The following is a 24,993-nucleotide window of genomic DNA, read 5'->3' as shown; positions in this document are numbered from 1 at the left end:
ATGAAATCATGTAAAAAAATACTTAGTATAAATGAACCACTTTTTACAGACACAGTAGTTAACAGAACAGTGTATGGGACATGTACATTAATCCAGCACTTTATTCTTGCATCATGGGACACAGGGTCATATTCATCCAATGAGAGCGAAATAAAATAGTGCAAAATAAAAAACGTTTTTCATTGTATGTTTGCAGGACACCAGAGGTTCATTATTGTGGTACATTGTCTTGATCACTGAGGAATTCTGATGACATTACTGAGGGCACCTAAGAATGAATGCCTTCCAATAACAATTGCTTCCACATCTTTCATAAAGTTAGTTTTATCTTAACCCCCCCAAAAATTGATAACATGGTTTGGAAATGAAAACATGCATTAAATAAGTCTCAATCTGTCAAATTCAAGTTATTACCAAAAGCACATCCAGTCACTTATACAATAGTCTTTGTAAAGGTGTAGACATCCTGAGGAAACCACACTGGCTTCCTGTCAAATAAAGACAAGCCGCTGGCTGCTGGGAACGATAACCGCTGCCAGCTAAGGTAGAGTGCCACCTTCATGCCACCCTGCCCACCAACTACACCCCAGCACCCATTGAGGCCATTTGGGTCGAGAACCGTCGGCCACAGCGGGATCATTGAAGAGCTCCTCAGACGCCATGGGCCGCTTTCTGCTCCTGTTAAGCTGCACGCTCGTATCTGACTGTGAGCTTGTCTTATCGCTTTGGAATTCTTCTTGGAGGAGAAAATTCATTGACTGATGTCTAATCAGGTGGTTTTTATTCTTGTTCCAAGATCTCCATCCATGGAGAGGGACCAACGCACAGTCCAGTAAGTACTGTACATTACACTGGGAGATGTCTTTTAAATCTTTTAATGTCTTTTAAATGTCTTTTCTCTGTCCTTTAACTTGATGATCTTTAATTTTTGTGAGCCTAACTGTGAGTGGGGGCAAATGTATTTATTTATTTGTTTGTTTGTTTGTTAAATTGGTCAGTTATAATTTAGTGCCGAGCAACAACTGTCTGTTAACGTGATGTGACCATGAACAAGATTCCAAGAAATGTTAGTGATTAAGAAAATCATGACATAAACGAAATAATATCGATTGTATATTGTATACGTTTGCTCACTCAATAGGTTTGTCTGCACCCCTGCTTCATTTGAACAACACTGTCGTGAGTGAGGGGGTGGAGGTAACAGCCAGATGCACAGCGCCGGGAGAACCGGGTTCTATCATTTTCTACTTCTATGATGATGCCAAGGAGATCCTAGAGGATAGTGTCAACTCCAACTTGTCCGAAGTCAAGCTTCACTTCAACTCTGTTGGCATCCACAAGGTGTACTGTGCCTACACCGTCCTGGTGACACCGAATTCCTTCAGGTCGGACAAAAGCAACGCTGTCACCATTTCAGTCAGAGGTACGGCAAATAATGTAGTGTAATTCAATCACGTTGATAAACATAAAGAATTTGTTCACACTGGTTTGTCTTGTTTCCCCAGAACTTCCCATTGCGCCAGTTTTGAAGATTTTCCCTTACAGCAATATCTATGAAGAAGACACAATTGACATGTGCACCATCAGAAACCTCATGCCCGGCATGCACGGAAATGTTCACCTCTACCTGAGCGGTGGGACCCAGCTTCTCAGCAGTGGGGACACCAATGTCAACCACAGCATGATCGCCTTGGCCAAGGACTCTGAGGAGTTCGAGTGCAGACTGGAGATGGGAATGTACGGCCGCAGGGGCCACACTGATCGGCCCTCACTGTGACCTTGAAGTCAAAATATAATGTAAGGTGTGGACAGATGTTAATGCCTAAATTTTTTGACTGCATCCACAGAGCTGTTTTCAGTGCCTACACTCTCAATGTCTCCAAGCGAAGTCTTTCAAAGGGACCTCATGACGCTGAGCTGCAGAAGTGACAGCTTCGCTTCATAGAGGCTCCACAGGGACGAGTTGACTTATAGTTTGGATTCGCCAGAGATTCACGTGATTCCAAAGAGCACCGCCGTCTTTGTTAGCAAAGCTCTGCATCACGAATTCAACTATACTTGCATCGCCCAAGCCAAGGGCATCAGGAAATATAGCAAACCTTTGACCGTCATTCCTGAAGGTGAGCATGCAAGTTTCTATCGTATATTACACAGCATGCCATAGAATTGAATACAAAATGTATATTTTATTTTAGTATACGTATATTATATTTAGTTAATTGATCCCCATAAAATATGACAACATAATAGCCCCTTCGTTGTTATTATATTTTGAAGCCTAGCTTCTACAATTTCAGAAGAAAAACAAAAATCCACAATTTTAAAGAATGCTGTTATTTGTCTAGTAGCAGTTAGATCAAATATACCAGTGGTGTCCAAACCACAGCCCAGAACCATTTCCAGCCCACTATCTATTTGGACCATTGTAAGGGAGTAGAAGAGAAAAACAAATTTCTTCTCACCTCTCACGTCCTTGTTCTTCACCAATCCAAAATCATTCAGGAAAAGGCAAAACACGCCAGGGAATTGTGATTGTTTGAGTCACTGTCTTCTCTGTAATGGTGCTTAGTTCTGTTTGCTCTGGATTTGATATGGAATGTGGAGATGTGATTTTGCCACCGATCGGAATAGGGAAGGAAAAACCCCACTGGGATACAGAGCCGATGACAATTCAAAAATCCTGAAAATCTCGATTTTCTTTTCAAACTTTTCAGCTTTTTGATTTCAGAGTGAACTTTGGCTTCTATGATTGATCGCTACCCTAAACAAACTCGCACACCGATGGCGTCTTTTTGTTGCCGGCGACTTAAATCAACTGTGTTTACAGTCTGCTTCCTAAATTCGTCCAATATGTGAACTGTGCCAGTCAAAATATAATGTAAAGTGTGGAAAAACATTAGGTTATGTTTGTTCCAACCTTAAACATGCATATAAAACCACAGCGTCCCTCCTCCTCGCTGGCTCTGACCACGTACATACTTGTCCCTCACACCCACATATTCCCCGCTTCGGTGGAAAACTAAGCCACAAACAACGATAATAATGACCTGGCCCAAAGAAAACTGAAGAGCACTGCAACGACAATCCCAGGAAGATGTGGACGGGCATACAAGACCTCACAAAGTACAAAGTTGGTGTTGTGTATCTGCATGACCAGGACCCTGGACAGCTCATCCCTCCTGCCCCTCCCGTCCTGTCAGCAACACTAACAATGATTGCACCACACCTGTTCCCAGCTTGTTAGCCACTCAATTTAAACCCCGCACTCCAAGCCCTCTCTGTCTCTTTGTCTATCCCGTCCGCTACCTGCCTCCACCAGACTTAGCTCGTGCGCTGTTGCTTTTCTTCGCCCTACCTGCCTTGTGTTTCTGTCGTTAACCATCCAGGTACCAGTCCTTGACCGCCAGCACTCTTCAGCCTTGCCAGCTTCGCAGACAGTTGGCAATCCTGCGGCTGCAGACATAGAGGTCTCACGGGCAGAATAGCTAAACCATCACTTTGCTCGCTAGAAAACTGTGATTCAACAACAGACAGTCCACTGCCACCAGCCCCCAGCAACCGCACCCTGACACTTCAGGACCCCGAGGTGAGTTAGATGCTAAAAAATGTGAACCCCAGGAAAGCCCAGGAATAAGCAAACGCAATCAGTCTTGATTGCCGTGGATGCCCCGTGCAAATTTTAAATCATCACCCAAAAATATGCCAGGGTAGTCACAGTGTAGCTGAGAAAGCTAGCCATCATAAAACAGAGTGAACTCAACTAACCCTGACACTCCTCATGAACAAAAGAACAATGTGTTGTGGTGGCAACATCATGCACGTCAATGTTAGAACCAAACTCTCAGGCTTCAGCTTAGAGCTAGAACTAATGTCAGGAAAAGCCTATTAGAATATCTGGGGATATATAAAGGCATTTGAAATGATTCCTACAAAACACAAGTTTGAATGTGACTGGTTCATTCTGAACACATCCACATCTCCAGGTACACAAAGAGATGATGGGCAAAATTCATACCAGGTGTTTTATTCAAGAATTGACAATGAAGGTTTTGCGCCGTTTGAATTAGTGGTTTGAAGAGACCTATTCATCATGCTGCACACCAAATCCTGTTTCATGGGGAGTCTAATCCCTTGCAATGATGTATCGCACGATGATGGTTTTTGCCATGTTGCACAGTGGTGATTGTCTCCTTTGCTTTGTCTTCCTTCAGCCTCACCTGGCAGTGGGGAGCAATGATTTCTATATGTCCATCTACTCAGTTGAGAAGAGGCTCAGATAACACACCAGCATCCATCTCCAACAAACCCAAGCCCCTCCAACAGCCACTTTCACTACCAAAAATCCCACCCACTTTATGAATTCAGAGTGTATAATAATAATAATAATAATAAATTATATTTATAACGCACTTTACATTTGGGGGAATCTCAAAGTGCTACATGGCAGATAAAAAACAAGAAAACAAAACAAGGACAAGTTTAAAACAACTGGACGACAACCAAGATATGAGAGAAATTACGGAAATGCTAAGGGAAAGAGGTGAGTTTTAAGTCCAGTTTTGAAAGAGTCAGTGGATTGGGGTATACATCATGTTGTACATCCACCCACCCATTTCAGTGTTGGCTGCCGATATATCATCATCCATCCATCCATCCATCCATCCATCCATCCATCCATCCATCCATCCATTTTCTGTACCTTCTTATTCTTATGATACTTATTAGTAGTAGTACGTAGTAGGAGGTACTAATAGTAGTAGTACTAATAGCAGTAGTGGTGGTATTATTATTATTCGTAGTAGTAGTAGTATTAGGAGTACTATTATACGTATGTGGCCAGGTCGATAGAAGCACTTGACCAAGCACAAAATATTTTTTATGTGAGCTTTATTCCCAACTGAACAAAGGAATTTGTACACTATTAATAAAATAAAAACCAAGAAATGTAAGTACTTTGTGTACGTGTGTGTGTGTGTGTGTGTGTGGGTGGGTGTGTGGGCGTGCGCGTGCGCATGTGTGATATTAACCATGTGGTGTGAGGGGCGGATGCGTTTGTACTGAACACTTTTTCATTGTGTTGTTTGAGCACAAGACGCCCATGGAAAGCCAGTTGTTAGCTCTCCCTTCTAAACAGCATACACTAAACAGTGTGTTTTAATTACACAGTCGAAACAAATATGTTTTCCTTATATTAAAAAATTCAATACCACTTACGCTGCCCTGCTGTTCACACCCTCAGCACAGCAGCGGTTAAATCTCAACCGCCTCAGATGACAGAAGAGCACCTACGTTTGGTATCCAAAGGATGACCAACAATGTGCCTCTTCATGGGGGCTTGAGCTTTGCTTTTGTTTTTAGTTGATCATTTTTCTCTTTGTTTCACAATGCTGTTTTAACTCCGCTTGTATTTTGTGTGCCTTGGTCTGGCTGAGCTGGGTGGAAAGGAAATGTGAAAGCCTTAGTTTCAAACACTGTCACACACAGTTGGTTGTCCCTCCTCCTTTCAATTTCATTTTCAATCTTTCTCACTAGACACGCCAAGCTTTGCTTTAAGACTGAGAAGGAATGGTCGTGTGGAATGGAGGTGAACATAGAATCCGTCAATGAGCTCTTTTCACAAACACACACACATACACAGTCAGCCGCTATAGTTTTGGCATGGGGGTTTTGCTCGCAAAGTTCTTGCATCAAGTTTTAAGATTTTAGTCCAGAAACCAAGAGACTTAAGTAATGTAAAAGGAACAGTCAAAAACGGTCAGATTTGTCTCTGTGACTTCTGCCTGTTGTTGTTGTTCTTGTCTGGTGGGAGGTGAAATAAACCAAATATATTATTGGACGTTGCCCTCTTGTTGACTGCACAAAATGATATTCTGCGGCCCTTAGGTGCGGCTGGCCCTGACGCGTGACACCTTTGGCTGGATATGGACTGTTTTTAACACTAAAAAGTTGGTGAGCACAATAAAATCATGTGAAAAAATATTTAGTATAATTGAACCACTTTTTACAGACACTGTATTCAGAAGAGCATGATGACATGTACATTAATCCAACACTATCCTTGCATGGGTCACAGGGTCATGTTCAACCAATGGGAGGAAAATACAATAGTGTAAAATAAAACACGTTTTTCATTGTCCTGGTATGTTTGGCCACTTGCAGGACCTCAGAGATTCATTAATGTGCTACATTGTCTTGACCACTGAGGAATTCCGATGAGGGCACCGAAGAATGAATGCCATTCCAATAACAACCGCTTCCACATCTTTCATGAAATTAGTTTTAGCTTCAACAAAAAAAAAAAATTGATAACATGGGTTTGGAAATGAAAACATGCATTAAATCAGTCTCAATCTCTCAAATTCAAGTTACTACCAAAGCCACATCCAGTCACTTATACAATAGATTTTCTAAAGGCTTTAACTGAGATCTTTGTATTTTCCCCAAATGCCGGAAAAAAAAGATGTACTGCTCCCGGATCGCAAGACCGGACTGAAGTCTTGGCCACTCATCTATGCTTAGATTTACGCCAGTAAGAAGGTTCAGTGGCGCACAAAGTTGATTTCAGGAAGCAACACAAAGAATGTCTGCGTATCTGCCTTCTGTTGTTCTTTTTACCTGCTCAAACCCTCACAGCCAATCAAAAAGGGCAAAGGCCTGACTCCTGCACTTATAACATGGTCAAACATTATTATGACTGTCATTCTACAAACACGCACACAAGTCCAGAGGACATTCCACAGCAGCACAAAGTGAACCAGCGTGGACATCCTGAGGAAACAACACTGGCTTCCTGTCAAATTAAGCCAAGCCGCTGGCTGCTGGGAACGATAACCGCTGCTGGCTGAGGTAGAGCGCCACCTTCGTGCCACCCCGCCCACCAACTACACGCCAGCACCCATCGAGGCCATTCGGGTCTAGGACCGTCGGCCACAGCGGGATCATTGAAGAGCTCCTCAGACGCCATGGGCCGCTTTCTGCTCCTGTTAAGCTGCACGCTCGTATCTAACTGTAAGCTTGTCTTATCGCTTTGGAGTTTTTCTTGGAGGAGAAAATTCATTGACTGATATCTAATCAGGTGCTTTTTATTCTTGTTCCAAGATCTCCATCCATGGAGAGGGACCAACGCACAGACCAGTAAGTACTGTACATTACACTGGGAGACATTTTTTAAACATCAAAAATATATCTCTTTCTATTTTTATGTCAGTGTGATTTTATGGTCATCTGCATATACTGTAGGTCTTGTGGATGTCACTGGTTTAGTAGTCATGTGACACATCTTGGGCAAACAGCTGAAAAATGTTCTTAAATTCTTAATTTGCATTACAATCACAACCAAAAGCTGTACATGACATTGAGTTGTGTGGTCATCCACTAAGTCAATACAGGTTTAATGTGAGTTAGTGAGAAAGTTTGTTATCACAGCTCTGGGTGTAGTGTGTGGCGTGGTGGAAAAGTTGACCAGTACAGTCTTTGGGAACACGTCAGCCGGCATTGTCACACACACTTTGTTCTCTCACTGATGGAACATTTGACTCGGTCCTCATCAGGTGAGCTTTTATCAGGACCTCCTGGGAATGAGGCTCTCGTATGATATTGTGATGTGACGGACAGCCTTGTTTGGCTCTGACAGACTGTTAGCAGAGCTGACTTGTTTGGTTTGTACCTGCTGTTTTTGTTGGAACTCCCGTCTTAGGAGAGATTGGGGGGGCGTGAACCGTTGCTGCTTGGGTCAAAATTCTACGGATAAACTTAAGTACTGGATGTACAAGTGCACCTTGATGAATTTGAATTAGAAAAGCTATTCCAGTATGTTCCCAGTAGTATTTTTTTTAAATATGTTTTATGGTTTCATTGTTCAAAGTTCTTGAGATGGTGAAATTTCTATTTTTTAATGAAATATTGCTCTGTGTGGTGAATCCTTACCCTAAGGGTCATCTACGTGGTGCCCGCGGACACTGACATCACATGAGTAGCTCACGGACATATTCTATCACAGTGATGGGCAATTATTTTGTAGAAATCTGATCACTGGGAGAGATGTAATAGTTGCATATTGTCACCCTCTTTTTTTCAGAAAACACAAGTAACTAAAACAAATTCTGATTAATTGCGATATTTATCAATTTTGTTTCAGGGTGGTATTTTTTTAAGATAACACGAATAACTAAAACTAATTCTGAATAATTGTGATATTTATCCATTTCGTTTCAAGGGAGGTAGAAATTAGATCATAGGTGTCAAACTCAATGCCTTATATGGCCCGCCACACCATTTTATGTGGCCCGCAAAGACAAATTGTGCATTGACTTCAATCAACGTCAATAGAGAAATGATGAATTGTCTACACTTTTAAACTTCATGTGACAATGCAACAATTACAAATTGTCTTCACTTTTAAAAATGTGAAATATTGCTAGCATTTTTTTTTAGGTATCTGAACAGTTTTTACTCGTCTCGAAACTAGTTATTCATCAGTTTGTTGTACAGTCTATTCTGTATAAGGCGTTGATAGTCATAATGGCCCTTTGATGGAAATTATGATGATGCAGCACGTGACAAAAATGAGTTTCATACCCCTGGATTAGATGTTAAATCAAGGATTTGGCTGATTTTAGCAGAGATGGCCAGCATCCTAAGGGGATGTTGAAGGCAAAAAAAAAAAATAGGCGAAATATGACTGCTATTGTTGAGGCTGATGATATAATATTTATCGTAGGAGTTTCTTGCCATGAATCTCATAACATATAACATTATTCAAATCAGTTTGAACAGATTTGTTATTTCAGAAGTCTATCAAACTGGTAGGCTTTCGCATTAATCAGATTTTTATCAAACCGGTAGGCTTTCGCATTCATCATTACCCAAGATGTATTGTAGGTCTCAATTTCAAAAACCATATCAAGGAAATATTAATTTAATTTTTTTGATTCAAGTACTGATATAAGTTGTTTCCCCGCAATATCCTCATTAATTGAAATGCACCTGTACGCACCATACAGGCCCAGATGTATTTGCTTAAATGGCCCTTGCAAATTTCACAGCAACTTGATGCTTTTTGGAGCCATCAGCAAAGTTCTGGCATGGGCAAGTGAGTTTGGGATCAATGTCGTCTTGCGACTGTCCAAAGTTCACCTTGAGGTGAATTTGAAGAATCTGGAGGTTCACTTTCTTCATCACTCCATCTGCTTTGTGCCGTGCACTAGCACCACCGGCAGCAAACCTACCACAACCATGCTTGACAGTTCACCTTGATTTCTCTAAACAGACTTCTTGTCATTGCGACCAGAGTCCAACCTCATCTGACTGTTTTGGCTTTGTTTTCCTTGTTCATGATAGCATCTACAAATTTCAATCGAGCTTGAAGGTGTTGATTTCAGAGCAGAAGCTTCTTTTATGGTCGCTAAGCTCTCAGTCCATGGTGATGAAAAGCTCCCCTCACTGTGGCCAGAAACACTGGTGTTCCAGCAGGTTTCATTTCATTGTAGGCTCCCGACTAATTTCCGTCACATTGTTTCACAATAGCTCCACGAGGCTTTCCCATATTGTCTTCGTTTTCCATATTTGTTCTTCGCTAATTTCCTTGGACTTTGCCATTGTTGGGAAACTTAGCCGAGCCAGTGAGTGCTGTCAAAAGAATTCTTTTAATGCTGATGAAAATGCTCACTGATGAAAAGTTAGTTGAACTTTTCTTTCACTTTTGAGTGTGATCAGCTGGAACTGACAAGTGAAAGAGACTAAAGACTTATAGGCGTTACGAAAGACTAGTCATTCATTGCACCTTTTTGTTTTTATTCAAGATTTTTGGTATTTTGATAAATTTATGGCCTTTCACATTACAGCTGTGTTTTAAATTGATCTAAATTTCAAAGTTCATTTGTTTGCTTGAAGTTACCAGCATCATTTAGAATGGTGCAAAAGATTTTGTTTCCTAAATGTCTGATTTGAATCATTTGAAAACAGAAAATATTTTCTATGAATAGTTCTCTTTTGGGCAACTTGTCACTTCCCGTCTGAAGGAAGAAAATACAAATGTATTAGCCCTAAATATATTCATTCAAAATCACAATTACGGCCTCTTCATAATTCACAACTGCTAACATGTTTTGAACCCCACCCTACAGTGTTCACTATAAGGGACATCAGTATATCTCTTGAGCCCGGGTCCGATGTGACGCGGGGCACCAATGTGACTGTGCGCTGTCAGGCATTGGTCAGCAGCTCAGGCACAGGGCTGCTGAGTCGCGAATACACAATCTTCAAGGATGGCGTCACCGTGTACACAAAGACAACCAGCAGCTCTGGTGATCTCCTGTACCGCCTTCCTGATGCCCGCGTGTCCAACGCGGGCAAATACAAGTGTAAGATCAACATCAAAGGCAAGCAGGTGACCAGTGAGGCCAAGAAACTCACAGTCACGGGTAAGTGCATCCAGACACAAATTTATTTTGATCCAGGCAGTTTTTCTCTCCTTCTAATATGTTTCCAAGATTTAACACAAAGCAACAGTTAAACTGCAAAAAATAGTGTGTAAAAATTAGGGTTGGGCATCTTTTGAATTTAGACGATTACAGTTCTTCGATTGGATCCCGATTCTTGATTTCTCTGATTAGCAAAACAAAAAAAGAAGAATGGAACTAACCAGTTATTTTGGGACAAATCATATAAACTTCTCAATTCTTTAACTTGATGATCTTTGTACTTTTTGAGTTTTAATGTGAGTGGGGGGATTTATTTCTTTATTTATTTCTTTATTTATTTTATTTTCATTGGTCAGTTATAATGGAGTGCTGAGCAACAAGTGGCTGTTAACGTGTAATGTTACCATGAACACGATTCCAAGAAATGTTACTGATCAATGTGGTTGAAAATCATGACATAAATGAAATAATTTTGGTTATATATTATATATGTTTGCTCACTCAACAGGCTTGTCTGCACCCCTGCTTCATTTGAACAACGCTGTTGTCAGTGAGGGGGAGGAGTTAACAGCCAGATGCACAGCGCCAGGAGAAACGGGTTCGATCATTTTCTATTTCTATGATGATGCCAAGGAGATCCTAGAGGATAGGGTCAACTCCAACCTGTCTGAAGTCAAGCTTCGCTTCAACACTGTTGGCATCCACAAGATGTACTGTGCCTACACCGTCCTGGTGACACCGAATTCCTTCAGGTCGGACAAAAGCAACACTGTCACCATTTCGGTCAGAGGTACGGAAAATAATGTAGTGTAATTCATTGACGTTGGTAAACATAAAGAATTTGTTCACACTGGTTGGTCTTGTTTCCACAGAACTTTCCATTACGCCAGTTTTGGAGATTTTCCCTTACAGCAATATCTATGAAGGAGACACAATTGACATCACGTGCACCATCAGAAACCTCATGCCCGACATGCACGGAAACGTTCACCTCTACCTGAGTCGCGGGACCCAGCTTCTCAGCAGGGGGGACACCAATGTCAACCACAGCATGATCGCCTTGGCTAAGGACTCTGAGGAGTTCGAGTGTAGACTGGAGATGGGAAATGTTGTGAAGGTTGATACAAAAAAGATTTTGGTGACTGGTACGTATCTTGTTCTGCATGGTTGTACATTCTTCATTTTAGGATTCACAGTATGATGTCAATGCCAGGTAACCGCAGAAATCGGGTGGTTAGAATAGACCTGGGCAAAGTACGGCCCCAGGGGCCACATCCGGGCCTCCCGCAGTCTCTGACCAGCCCTCCCTGTGACCTTGAAGTCAAAATATAATGTAAGGTGTGAACAGATGTCAATGCCTACATTTTGTGACTGCATCCACAGAGCTGTTTTCAGTGCCTACGCTCTCAATGTCACCAAGCGAAGTCTTTCAAAGAGACCACATGACACTGAGCTGCAGAAGTGACAGCTTCGCTTCAGAGAGGCTCCACAGGGACGAGTTAACTTATAGTTTGGATCCGCCAGAGAGTCTCCTGCTCCCAAAGAGCTCCGGCGTGTTTTCTGGCAAAGCTCTGCTCTACGAATTCAACTACACTTGCATCGCTCAAGCCAAGGGCATCAGGAAATATAGCAAACCTTTGACTGTCATTCCTAAAGGTGAGCATTTTTTTACCACGTTTATTACATAGCACTCCACAGAATTAATTACACAATCTATGTATATATTGTATACTAGTATATTCAAGTATATGTATATTAATTTAAGTAAATTACCCCACATAACATATTAAAACATACATAACACGTATATATTCATTTCAGTTTTGTTATATTTTGAAAATGACTGCCATTCCTTTGACAATTTCAGAATCCCCCCCCCCACACACACACACACACACACAATTTTAAAGGATACTGGTATATTTTAAACCAACCAAACCACAATCCAGAACCATTTCTGGCCTACTATCTATATTGACCAGCTATTCATGATTTGTGATATGGTGCCCTGCACTTGGCTGGCGACCAGTTCAGAGTTCACCAGGCCTCTTAGTCAGCACACCCACAATGTAGAATGTAATACACGCATACACACCACCATGAATATATTTGATAGTGTATTGCAGGTGTTACAAATTGTTAATGATCAATCTATGCAATATCTCATCTAATGATCTATTATCGTCAATTTCCAAGTTTGTTCCTGTGAATGAGTGGACGTGAGGGATTCTATAAGTATTTAGGGCACCATACGGTGTCGATAAAACTCTAAATAAGTGCAGTCAATTTACCATTTGTTGTGGTTGCCCATTTCAGTAACTGTATCAACACCAAGGATCACGGTGGTTGGCAGAGCGGTGTTGGGACGTCCAATTAAGGTCCTGTGTCAGTCGGACATCGGCAGCCTGCCCATAAACTACACTTTACTGAAAGACTACGAGATTCTGAGCACAGCCAGTGTCAAAATGCCTTTTGAACAGGCTCTGTTCACCGTCACCATCCACCAGCCTGATGAAATCAACAAGTTGATGTGTGAGGCCATGAACAGTCCGAAGGAACCGCCACTCAGCAAAAGATTGGAGGCTACTGTTGTTGGTAAATATCTGACACATCAAGTTTGTATATTCTATATTTACTATACAGAGAACATTTTCAAATTCACATGCGCAGATTTTGGGGGGGATCCTGCCTCCATTTTTCTTTGACTAGCTCACCTATTGCCTGCTTTTTGTTATTGCTCAGGCACAAGCCATGTCAAATTGATTTTACTTTATTATTTTATGTCATAAGAATTTATTTTTTGCTGACTTGCTGACAAGCACGATATATTCAGGGGAAAATCTTCTATTCAGGACATAGCTTTGTCTAATATTAACCAAAAGTGTTTTGTCATCATCTTATGCCATCTATAGGCAATTACAAGCCTTTTTTGTGGGTATCAATTATGCTACATTTACAGCCCCATTTCGGGACACGATGGACAAAATAAGATGTCTTGAGAGAACGTGGGGTAACGGGACAATCAAACACAATCAGTCTTGACTGGCGAGAAATTTGAATCATCACAAAAAGATGGCACGGTAGTCAGAGTACAGATTAGAAACCTAGTTGGCCATAGTAAAATGGAGTGAAAGCAAATAAACCTGACAGATTGTAAGGGTTTGTCAAATTTTGGTGGTGATTTATAGTGGGACGACTTGCATGTGTTCCCCTAACCCTCCGTATATCCTTCTCCACACGGCCTGTGACAAATAGATACACCATGACAAAATTTAAAAGCAGCGGAAAATAATGACCAAAATCCCATAGCGCACTGCGTTTCGAGCAAAGAGGGTTGCTCCCCACGAAAAATGGCTGTTTGTGGCATAGCGAGGTAACTATTTGCATAACAGCCCTCCTCTGGCTTTTCCTCCACAGTACCTCTGTCTCATCCGACCCTCACGGTCATCCCCGTCTTGCCGGAAATTGCAGAGGGAGATCATCTCTTCCTGATCTGTGGTGTGAAAGGCACCCCGCCCATCACCTTTAAGTGGTATCGAGACGGCAGCAACAACCCGATCTTTACCACCACCTCAGACAAGAACAATACAGACTACCAGATTCAAGCTCTGGCCAAAGGTGACACTGGCACCTACTACTGTGAGGCCATCAATCACGCCAACAATGTGGTCCGCAGTGCACCAGTCACCATAGAAGGTGAGGACTTGGATGTTTATTCACATGCTGGATAAGAATAAAATAGCTTAATCAATGCTATTGTGAGCTGGTGGTGTTGTTTGTTTTAGTTTTGTTTTAGTTTTGAGTTAGCAGCCTCTTACTGTAAATCACTACTAACTGTCTATCCATTTTTACCATTCAGTATTTTGCTTTTGCGTCATGGTAATTGCTAACCCATCTTTGAGCGATCACATTTTAAATTCTACCTCACAGAGCCAGAGGGCTCGACCTCAATGGCATCAACATTTTTCCAAATTGCGAATGATTGGACCCCAACGCAAACGTGACAGACTTGAGAAGGTTTACAGAGTTTATTTGACAAAATGTGCACCTAAATAAGAAACAAAACACTCACCAGAAAGCAACGTGACAAATCAGTGCCTTGCTAAAAGGGATCTAGACAATACTCAAGAAGCATACTTTCTTTTCATTGATGACACAAACTTCATTCGTCATTTGACTGTACTGTCTCTCTCTTTCGGCAGTGCGCTTAGCCCTCTGGAAGAAAGCGGTTATTGTGGGCTTCTGTCTGCTGATGGTGTCTGTGCTGGTGGTGGTGATTGTGCTGTGCTTCAGGTCCAAGAGAGGTAGAAACACCTACAATCCTGCAGCAACTCACACCTCCTTAGTTTGACTACGTGTGAGGCAACCTTCTCCCACCCACTTCCTCCTGCTCTTCTCACATCTCCTCTCTTATTATAGGTAAAAGGGAAGCAGCTGCTGAATTGTCAGTGTGAGTTGGCTCCACTACTTGCTTCCTCTGAATATGACAGATGGTATATAGCGGCGTTAGTCACGGTGTATGGGTATTGTTCGGTTGGCTGAGACTGAGGCTAAGAGGTGAGCTGGCGAGCCAAAAGCTTACATCTTGGGTGACCCAAACAATTTAGACAGCTCTGAACACAGGCGTGATAACATCAAAAATGCAGAAGATCCAACTTAAAGATGTGCTGTTGTCACAATCACTTAGGTATCTACAGATGAACAAGATGAACAATTTCTAAACTCTTTCCACTCTTAATATGGAATATGGACACTTTTTGGGTAGGAGCCGATCAGGTGGATATTCCTTATTCATATTTGTCAAAGAGCTCCAAATACAGGCACACTTCTGGTTTCCCCTCTTCAGATCATCCCACAGGTTATCTATTGGATTTAAGTTAAGTTACGGAACCCAGCTTAGTTAACATAAACAAGTGGCAACACAGAAGCTACAAAGGTATGTTGTTATTGGGGATTTTACATTATTGTTGTATAGCAGAGCATCGCAGTGTACTGTGTTTAGCACACAGTACAGAGGTTTGGGTTTCAAATCTCATCTCCAGCCGATCTATGTAGAGTTTGCATGTTCTACCCGTGAATTCAAGTTTTCTTCAAGTACTTTGTCTCAAATTCCAAAATAATGCTTGATAGGTCCAAGACTCTAAATTGTGTAAATGTAAAAAAAAAAATGGTTGCTTTATATGTGCCAAGTAATTGACTGGCAACCAGTCCAAGGTAATAACCAGAGTCAGCCCGGATAGGCTGTCTCACTTGTGACGCCCAAGAAAATAAGTTGTTCAGAAAATGAATGGATGGATGGATGGATGGATGGATGGATGGATGGATGGATGGATGGATGGATGGATGGATGGACGGACGGACGGACGGACGGACGGATGGACGGACAGGTGATTTTAGAACATCTATCCATCTATTATCTGAAACAATTAAACTCATGGGGGTCACAGGTATGCTCGTGTTTAATCAGTAAACTATAAGACAATATATATAAACCAAGACTACATCTAAAATAACAAAACACTGTCACAAAAGGTGAACCACACAAATTCAAACAAAGAGTCCAAGGCTCCTTTTATCAGAAACTTAAAAAAGTCCAAACAGCAAAGGTCAGGTAAGGGTCAACCATGACCGTCAGATGCCCTAAACTCAGGTAGATATATAAAGCGCCACAAAATCAAAAGTTATAAACAGAAACAACAAAGCCTACTCACATTAAGTCACAGTTAGAGCTGCAGTTCTCAAAGCCCTGTTAAGCTCAATCTATTACAATGGAAGTAAGCTTGACTTCCTTTTCGTTTTTATGTCAAACATATATGATGGAAACATGGCCAGAAACATCACCCTTGGTTTCATCACTTCATAAAACATTACTTCACTTGCTTTTGGGAGGTTGCCCGTATGTTTTGGCAATATGATGCTTAGCTTCTGTATTGCCACTCTACCCCACAATCCACACATCCAAAGGAAATTGTTGTAGGACTTTGCCCAAATTCCAGCAGCTCCTTAAATGTTGCTCTAAAACCTTTGTCAGCCTCCCTGACCAGTTTTCTTCTCGTCTTTTCAGAGATTTTGGAGTGACATCCATGACTTGGTCATGTCATTGCCGTATGTACCATATATTCTGTGTAATGTCGTGGTTATTCTTTCGAAATAGTCTCACAACTGATACGTTTTGTTGAGATGTGCAGTTTTTTTTATGAGTACAAAACACAGACTGAATATTACATCTTGATAATGCCTCCACTTCCTCTCATTGTACGAACAGACGAGTCAGGCCAAACTGTCTCAGTCACAGAGGGAGTTGTCTCGTAATGGTGACGTTTTCTAGAACCAGAGTTTCCACGATTGCAATCAGCAAAATCAAACATTTCTCTGGCGTACTAGAATTATTTATCATTGAAATATCCACATTGGATTAGTATTTTTATTTTACAGGAATTAAAATTAATAAGAGCATTAAAGATTACTCCAGGAACCGTTTGAAATAGCTCAATCATTTAGGAGTTTCTTAATGAAAATAATGTATTTATCACCATTAAAAAAAAAAAAATACTCAGAACTGTCTATTTGTAATTGGATCACCCAAGATGTCGTCACTGGATCAGAACCGGCATCAGAAAATTGTCGGATAACGCCCTGCTTGATGTCCTGCTTGGTTGAGTCCATTGAGAGATTGCTATTACTTCCATTATGACCACTTGAGTCACAACTCAGCAATTCAGTATTCGTTCATTTAACCCTGAAAAATGTCCAACCTATGAATTGAAGTAAGTTAGTAAGATTTTTTTTTGGGCTAAATTTAAAACACAAAATCTCTAGTCATCTGATATTTTGTAGACTTCATGTGTTGGATTTCGTCCAGTTGACTTTATTCTCACCATTTCTCAGAAAGCCTTCGAGCCCTAAATCAGATGACTCTTTAACAGTGATTCTAACCCACGACACAGAGGTTAATAATGCAGCCCCAGGTAGATTATTTTTTTTATTTACTTTTTTTCTTGTGATCCACCGGCTGTCTTCATCAGTCATTCCTCCAACCACTAGTCCTTTCATAGCATGTTGTGTGTGGGAGCCATTGCGATCCATCCTCACTTCATCATCCATGATCTAATATGCATGCAGGGGTCACGTTGTTGTAACTTGACGAGCATTGTTGAATATAAACATCTGTTTTGTCCATGATATCTTGGTAGTGTCACGTGAGAGTGTTTAGTCTCAGACATTTTGCATGTACATTGTCGCTCTGTGAATTCCTGAGGCAACCAAAACAGGAATGGTTTGTTGTATGGAGGGGGGAGTGTCTGGACTAGCAGGAAGATGCTGCTTAGAGTTTGAATACTGGTGAATTACATTGTCAAGTGTTGCAAACTGTTTAGAGCGCCCGTTATCATCTTGTTCCAGACGGAGCGGCACACTATGATGGCATGGAGGGGAGGGTGACCAATGGGACACGAGCTATGCGCGCTGTCGCTTCCCACTGACATCAGCAACAGGAGCAGCTTCAGTATTCCAGCCACAGTGTAGAGATATCCTGCTTTGCAAGGGACGGGGAGCCCCTTAAAAAAATGTTTGAAGATTCGCCCCAAAAAAGGAAGCTTTTTTTGTCCCCCACGTTTTTTCACATAGAAGGATGTGTTACAAGAGAAATGACTCGCCTCCTGCTGCTCCCTCTCCCCTCCCCCTGCAATTGAGATGGCCTTTGAGTTTTCTCTATTTTTTTATTTTTATTTAACATCACTGTCTTTGTCCTGTGTTTCTTTGTATGCCATGTGTCGGCGGGTGCATGTTTTTGCAATGTTATGACTTTAGCTTTTGTATGTTTGAACATCGTTGATGACTGTTTGTTTTTCAGATCCCTTTATCACTATCATAGGACATTTGTGTGTGTATATTTTGGTTGATTCCTTGACTTTGCTCAAGTCCTTTTAGAATAAATGAATTGGTTCTATTTAGATGCGTGTCATCCCCATTCATTTTGCTGGAGGTGTTGCATGTGTGACACTAAATCAATTTGGAAAAACACGTCTAAGGGTTTTTTGTTTTTTTTTCCACTATGAATTATGTCCGACAAAAAGTCATACGCACAAGACCGTGGCAAAACTCCCAACAGTCTTCATGCTAACTTTATTTATTCCCCCTAAAGGAATGCATGCAGTGACTTCCTTTACAGAGTGAAACAATGGACTCTGCGCTAAACTTCCTATGTTGACACAAAACAGCTTTTGTTAGTTTGAATGTGCGTAGCATGCAGGGGAAATTAATCTCATAAACCTTTTTAAGCGACTTGAGATAACATTACCATCTGGGGATAAGCAGTTTTGGATTCATAATTTAATGCATAATAGTGAGCTGGAGAAGTTAACACATTCAGATGTTCCTAAATTCTCTAACAATAATAATTCAGTATTTTTTTTTAAAAGAGATCATTTATCCAAAGTTTACTGTTTTAAGAGCATGCTATAATTTGAACTATTTTAACAAAAAAAAGCTTAATACTAACTATAAGACTGCTATTCGTAGATTGCAACATTTCTTCTCTTTTAGCAACTGAAAATGAATCAGGAAAATAATTCTAATGTTTCTTCACAAACTGCTGTGATATTCAAACCTCTGTAATTTGGGCTTTTGATTAACTGTTGCTGTATGTCCTTCTAGGTTCTCCCCGCAGCAGATACTCAGTCCAACTACACTTATTTTTTCATTGTGCATGTATTTCTTCCATACAGGGAAAGTGGAGAGAGTAGATATCAGCGTGTGGAGTGAGCGGCCGCCTGTAACAGGTGAGCATGTCCGCTTACTATTGTCATTATGAGGCCTGATTACAATGAAGCTGCAGACATTTAGTTTCGAAAAGGTTGCGATGCTGAAGTGGCACACTTTTTGGAATGAGAATTTTAAGGAACAAATACAGAATTTAGGTTTTAAATGTAGGTACAGGTATTTGCTTCTGATCATGTTTAGGCTAGCAAAGCAGCTTTGCCAACTGTGATTACTCACCATGAATTTTTTATTCATGTTGCAATGCAGCAAATGATGAAGAAAGCAGCATGGTGTCCAATGAGCCTGATGTGGAGTACACTGAGGTGGTGCATCCTCAGCCAGCTGACCCCTCCAGAGGTAAGGAGTCCACCACACTTTTCTCTGTCCCACACTACCCATCATGCGTTTAAATGATCCCTTGTGCATTCTGGACATTCATTTCTCCTCCCTTTCATATCTCCCTATTGAAAAAAACATCTCCTTAGTTGATAAGGGAGTAACACTTCCTAGGTGGGGCCTAATTACCCCTAATCAAGACATCTCCAGGTAGTTAGAACTGTTGGGATAACTGGTGGGATTTCCAAGACTCTTCTAGATCCTATAAACAGGAAGGGTTGAGCTAATTGCTGAGTGGGGCTCTGATACGGAACCACTCTTCATGAATGTCCTGTGAGCTCAACACTGTAGAATGTCACCACTGTCTATTTTTGCGTTTGTTAATTATACATCAGACACTGCTTATCTCGACCCCGTTGCCTTTTGTTGACAAAAGAGGCTAATGTGTTGATTTTTACATCAACAGCACCACTAAAGAAAGGCACAGAAACAGTTTACAGCGAGCTCCAGAACTCTCCGCATGGTGAGTTTGATGTCTTTAAAGTTACCCCATGGAATAAAATGTTCAGTTTGATATTGAAGTTTACTCATTTTAATAACAGTCTCTAAATTTCTGCTCGTTAATTGGTTGTGGTAATGGCCAGAATATCAGCCAGTAAAACATCTCTTTAAAAACACAATTAAAAGATCTCAAATGTTGTGCCTTTTATTGAGTGAAATTCTATACTACATTCCAGCCAAAATTCTGGCTCCTACAGATTGGCGGGTGGTAATTTGGCACAGAGCTGCACACAATCAAACATTACTACTGATTTTATCTCACCATGTGTGTAAAGCCCACCAGTTCTGGAAATCATTGTCTTACCTTCCAGTCTCTCTACCAACATTGGGCAAGAGCTGTCAAAAGATGTCAGGGGCAACCTTATTGCACAAGGCTGGACTGTGTTACAAAAGCTCTAGCTCTGGAGCTCTATGCAAGATTTGTGTAGTCAGGATTATGGAATTAATGAGTTGTATTACTGATGGGTTAGGTTCAACCTAAGTGACCGAACTCACCATTTCCCGTTACTGCTGGAAGAAGCTTCCTGCTATTGATACAGCAGCCAGATGCAGTATGCTGTCAAGCATCCCTCTATGCACTACGACTTCCTTTTCAACAGTGACTAAAGAATTTTTGCATTCTTATAAGACTGTGGTTTGAAATGATAATGGTAAAACCAAATGGCGTTCTGTTTGCCTGAAACAAACATGAGTCAGCTAAGTCAGCCGTGTCCACGCATCTGTCAAATGAGTCATGATGAGTAGCCTCCCTCTGATGTCAGAGGATGAACAAAGCACTAAATGCAATAAACCTGACCTATGACCTTTTTTTCTGTAGGTGCCGATGACCATCATGGCTACGTAAGTTTCCTGCAATCACAACCATGCAACCAGGATAAATATTGATCTCGTAATTACGAACATTGAGTGTTTTAACCACCACCCTCAGAAGTTATACAAACATTGATATAATTTTTGGGACAGTCTACTAGCGACAGTTTTTTATTGGGCATGTCCGGTGAAAGCACACACACACACACACACACACACGAGTAAGGAAAACTGAACTGGTGAAAATATGTTCCACAATTGAGCATCGCTTAGTTCTCAGTCTTTCCATATTTCAAACACGAATGATGTTTTAAGCCTCAAATATTTTAATTCACTTAACAGGGTCTTCAAACTCTAGTTGAAGAAAACAAAACATTGAGTGGTAGTACATTTTCAATTAGTTTTCCAATCCTGTTATATAAGAATTATCAGGTAATTAATCAAGAGGAATTTTAAATAGTTATTGGAATGATTTTGTGAAATAGCGTAAAATACAATGGCAAGCCACAGAATGAAAAAGTATGATGTCCACGGCAACAGCTGTAGAAAATATTCAGCCTTTCCAAATGTAATAATGCTCAGTTATGGCAGAGTGATTTCAGATTATGTTCATTATTAATTATTGATCAAAACTGAATATTGTCTTTGTAAATCAAATATTTGATACAACTCTTGTCTTGAACATGTTCTACAAGTGGTCATAACCTCCTTGGCCAGTGAATTTTATTTAGTGCACCATGATTTATAGTAAGAGTGATACATTCTCCCCCATTCCTGTTTTCAATATAAAATATTTAGTTAAGGTGTAGTTTTATGCAGATAATTTCATTTGTGGTATTGTCTTCCTACCACTACTCCTCCTACATACCACTCCATGGCGTGCTTCAGTTCCTCCCTGTTTCAGTGACCCTCAGCAGGCTGATGATCCACAGCAAGAGGGAAACCGCCGTCAAATTTTCCAAACAAGAACAAAGCCGCTTGGGCTGGGGTTTCCTTCCTTATCGGCCTCCAAGATCAGCGTTGCGCCTCAGTCAGATTACCTTGAGGCCAGACTCAGCTTTATCATCTCTGTTCTTGAACGACTTGATTCCATTTGTTGTAACAGTCATTACTCCTAACATAAAAATGTTATGCTGTGTTTTGAGGGGCAAATATGACCAGGCGATCATCCTTGAATCAACTTTAACGCCGAACGATGCACTGTGTGCAGGGTTCTGTGGAATACGCTGATCTGAATGGTGAACAACATGAGATGAATCACTATCCAGTTGAGCACAGCAACTGCCAGGATCTGCCAGTTCCAGTGGATTAGTCAGGCTAATATTCATCACATACGGTTTTCTTTCCATGACACTCACATGTCATAAATGCACTGGGTGCCCTCTTGTAGCCCCTCTGACATTTCTATCAGCAACATAAATGACTGCTGTAAATATTTGCTCATTAATAAAGGCATGTGTCATTTTTGCTGTGTTGTGCCATTGTTTATGGTCAAGATGTAGCTAGCGTATTCGAGGGCCATTCCCTCACTATGTGAATTGAACCATAAATTATATATTGAATATACGTATATCCATTCATTCGTTTACTATATTGCTCATTAGGGTCACGAGTGAGCTGGAGCCGATCCCAGCTGACTTTGGGCAAGAGACTGGGTACACTCATGGATGGGTAACTTAAATAATGGAGGGGGCCACAATTTTTCATCATTGCTACCAGGGGACCACAGAGAATCACACACTTTCTGACCAGGTGCATGACAGAAATGCTATTTTAAACATGGACAAAATATGTGCATACATGCTTTTAATATACATTTTTGATATAACATTTTTCACTGCGTGTATTAAAGATCCACTGCCTGAATGACAAAATAACTTCACGGTGTAATTTATTTTCTCGGGCAAAAAAATATTTTTCATGAAAAAAATACCAGTCAAGGACAGCAACTGCTGAACAAGAAATCAAAGATGAAATGCAAGAATTCATTTTGTACATTTTTTCACAAAAATGAACTCACTCAAAATGTTAACATTATCAAGGTTTCTATTGACTATGTATGTCCTGCATATCATTTCAAATTCTTAATTATTAGGCCTATTCATGTTGTAGTGCAGCGCAGTATAAAGACTCACTGTAAGCGCAACTAAGACATGTCTGCCACCTAGTGGTAATTATGAAGATATTACAATTTAAAACTACAGTCGACCATGCATATTTAGTTCGGAACGCGTGGATTGATGAATTCGCTGTTTTTCTGTTTTGTTTTCTCTTTTATATTTTTCCACATATTTGAATTTTTCCTGTTTCTAAGGGATCCCCCTTATTAAATGTTATGTATTACTCCAACCATTGGAAGAGAAGCAAATAAATTGCCTTGATATTATTTTTTATTTTTCCAATATAAAAATGTGGGGGGGCTAAAAGAACTACTTAGTACGTTCGGTGCCTCGTTCATGAATCTATTGTACTCTTTATTCCAGTTTTCAAACTAAAGCTTTTTGAATGTATTATATTTTTTACTGTTATATTGATTCACTGTATCCGTGAAAGGCATATTATCCTACGACTTTCCTCATTGTGTGCGGCCTGCAGCGTCATCTAGCGGTAAAAGAACACTACATACAGTGATTTACAGAATCAGGCTAATATATTGTACTTTATCTGGTAAAGCACTATTGTTCTTAATTTGTCCTTTGGAGCCCTTTAATACCTTTTATACAATACAATAGCGCTTTCGCAACAGCTGTCAGCTGTTCGCAACATAGCACGTTTTATACAACATGTAACATTAAATAATACAACAAAGCACATCACAAAACATTGGCAATAATACAAACATAACTATTCTTCCATATACCTTATAATTCAAAGCGGTTATAGATGAAAGAGGAAAGATTCAATTGTATTCATGTTTTCAACCACCGGTTTGAGTTTTGACATCATTTTGACTCTTTTGGAAATCAAATTTTAAAAAAATATGCTGTTGAAAAAGTGATCAAATGTTTAGGCAATTTATGCAAATTAATCTAGTTTACAATTTCCTCAGCTCATTTTGGAGTTGGCTCAATTTCTAATTCATTTCCATGAGTGTCTGACAAATTTAATTACCTGTCCTTACCCTGCCTGCTCAAATTGTGTAAAACAGTGCCCACAAACGTGTACTCTTGTGAATAGTAAAGTCCCATTTTTTGGCAGCAAGTGAACATGGGCATGTGTTCACAGATTGTCCTGCTTGCCTAACAATAAAATGATACACGTGTGCAGTATGTTATCTTAGTGGATTGGTAGAACATAGTACTTGAAAAAGTACAAGCTTTAATGACACACTTGAGCTAATACGCATCTGTTGTTATTTTGGTGTGGCTATGCCACAGGTTTTTCAATTTTTCCACGTAAGCCTCCAATTTGCTCAGTACCCAAAATTGGGAAATACTGCCCTAGGGCAAGGCATTGAAAACAATATTTTAATGGTATTTAAAAAATATATATATCTATTGGTTTTTTTTTAAATCCTATAAATACATATGTATACGTCACATCTTTAAAGGCCAACTCAAAATCTGTCTTTTTCCAACAAGCAACCAGCAATTTGATGAACCAGTATATAGATTGTAAACTTGCGTCATGTTCATACTTAATGCAAATGAATGTCCCATTGAATCCATATCCCATGAATGTCTTCATTACTTCAAGGCTAACACGAGCCAGTACTGCTAGCGTTGGCATGGCAACTGCACCGGGCACTCAACGTGGTCTGCCTCGCTCAACACACTCTGCCAACGTACTTGTTAAAATCCCATTAAACTTTAATGATGTAACGTCATTGGGATGGTCAAAACAGCAATTCAGATGCTCTGTGTGCGTGTGTTTGTGTGCTTTTTAAAATCCATGTCCTTTTCCCTCAAATAATTGTACTTTCTGAGCTAAATAGCTGCTGTCAATTCACCAGGCAAAGCAAGGCCATTCATTTACATAGTGCATTGCGTACACAAGGTAACTCATTGTTCTTTATTGATACTATTAAAAATACAACATTTAAAAGCATTAAAAAGAACTAAAGATGAGAAATAAGCAATTAAATGCACTCTATGATTCAAGGAAA

General features: G+C 40.4%; 1 protein-coding gene across 10 annotated transcripts; it reads left to right on the top strand.

Moving 5' to 3' along the window:
* Positions 1-571: 571 nt before the first annotated feature.
* Positions 572-22,356, top strand: si:dkey-237i9.8 (platelet endothelial cell adhesion molecule). Of its 10 annotated transcripts, none has more exons than XM_037259387.1 (16): positions 572-706; positions 797-832; positions 1,142-1,423; positions 1,506-1,729; positions 11,521-11,566; positions 11,805-12,077; positions 12,738-13,016; positions 13,839-14,117; positions 14,624-14,725; positions 14,841-14,871; positions 17,310-17,389; positions 19,148-19,201; positions 19,449-19,538; positions 19,984-20,040; positions 20,896-20,918; positions 22,099-22,356. In XM_037259387.1, the coding sequence occupies exons 1-16, from the start codon at positions 661-663 to the stop codon at positions 22,198-22,200; spliced, it is 2,004 nt and encodes a 667-aa protein (XP_037115282.1). In that variant the 5' UTR covers positions 572-660; the 3' UTR covers positions 22,201-22,356. The 10 variants fall into 10 exon arrangements, 8 of the variants coding, with proteins under 8 accessions (XP_037115282.1, XP_037115262.1, XP_037115253.1 ...); XM_037259367.1 differs by lacking the exons at positions 797-832; positions 1,142-1,423; positions 1,506-1,729 and adding exons at positions 7,099-7,134; positions 10,125-10,421; positions 10,930-11,211 and having other exon boundaries at positions 583-706; positions 11,294-11,566; XM_037259358.1 differs by lacking the exons at positions 572-706; positions 797-832; positions 1,142-1,423; positions 1,506-1,729 and adding exons at positions 6,727-7,008; positions 7,099-7,134; positions 10,125-10,421; positions 10,930-11,211 and having other exon boundaries at positions 11,294-11,566.
* Positions 22,357-24,993: the final 2,637 nt, after the last annotated feature.

Source organism: Syngnathus acus, chromosome 1 (assembly GCF_901709675.1).
Source record: "Syngnathus acus chromosome 1, fSynAcu1.2, whole genome shotgun sequence".
Taxonomy (NCBI): Eukaryota; Metazoa; Chordata; class Actinopteri; order Syngnathiformes; family Syngnathidae; genus Syngnathus; species Syngnathus acus.
Note: the sequence above shows the minus strand (reverse complement) of the source record. Positions and strands in the feature narration are given on the sequence as shown.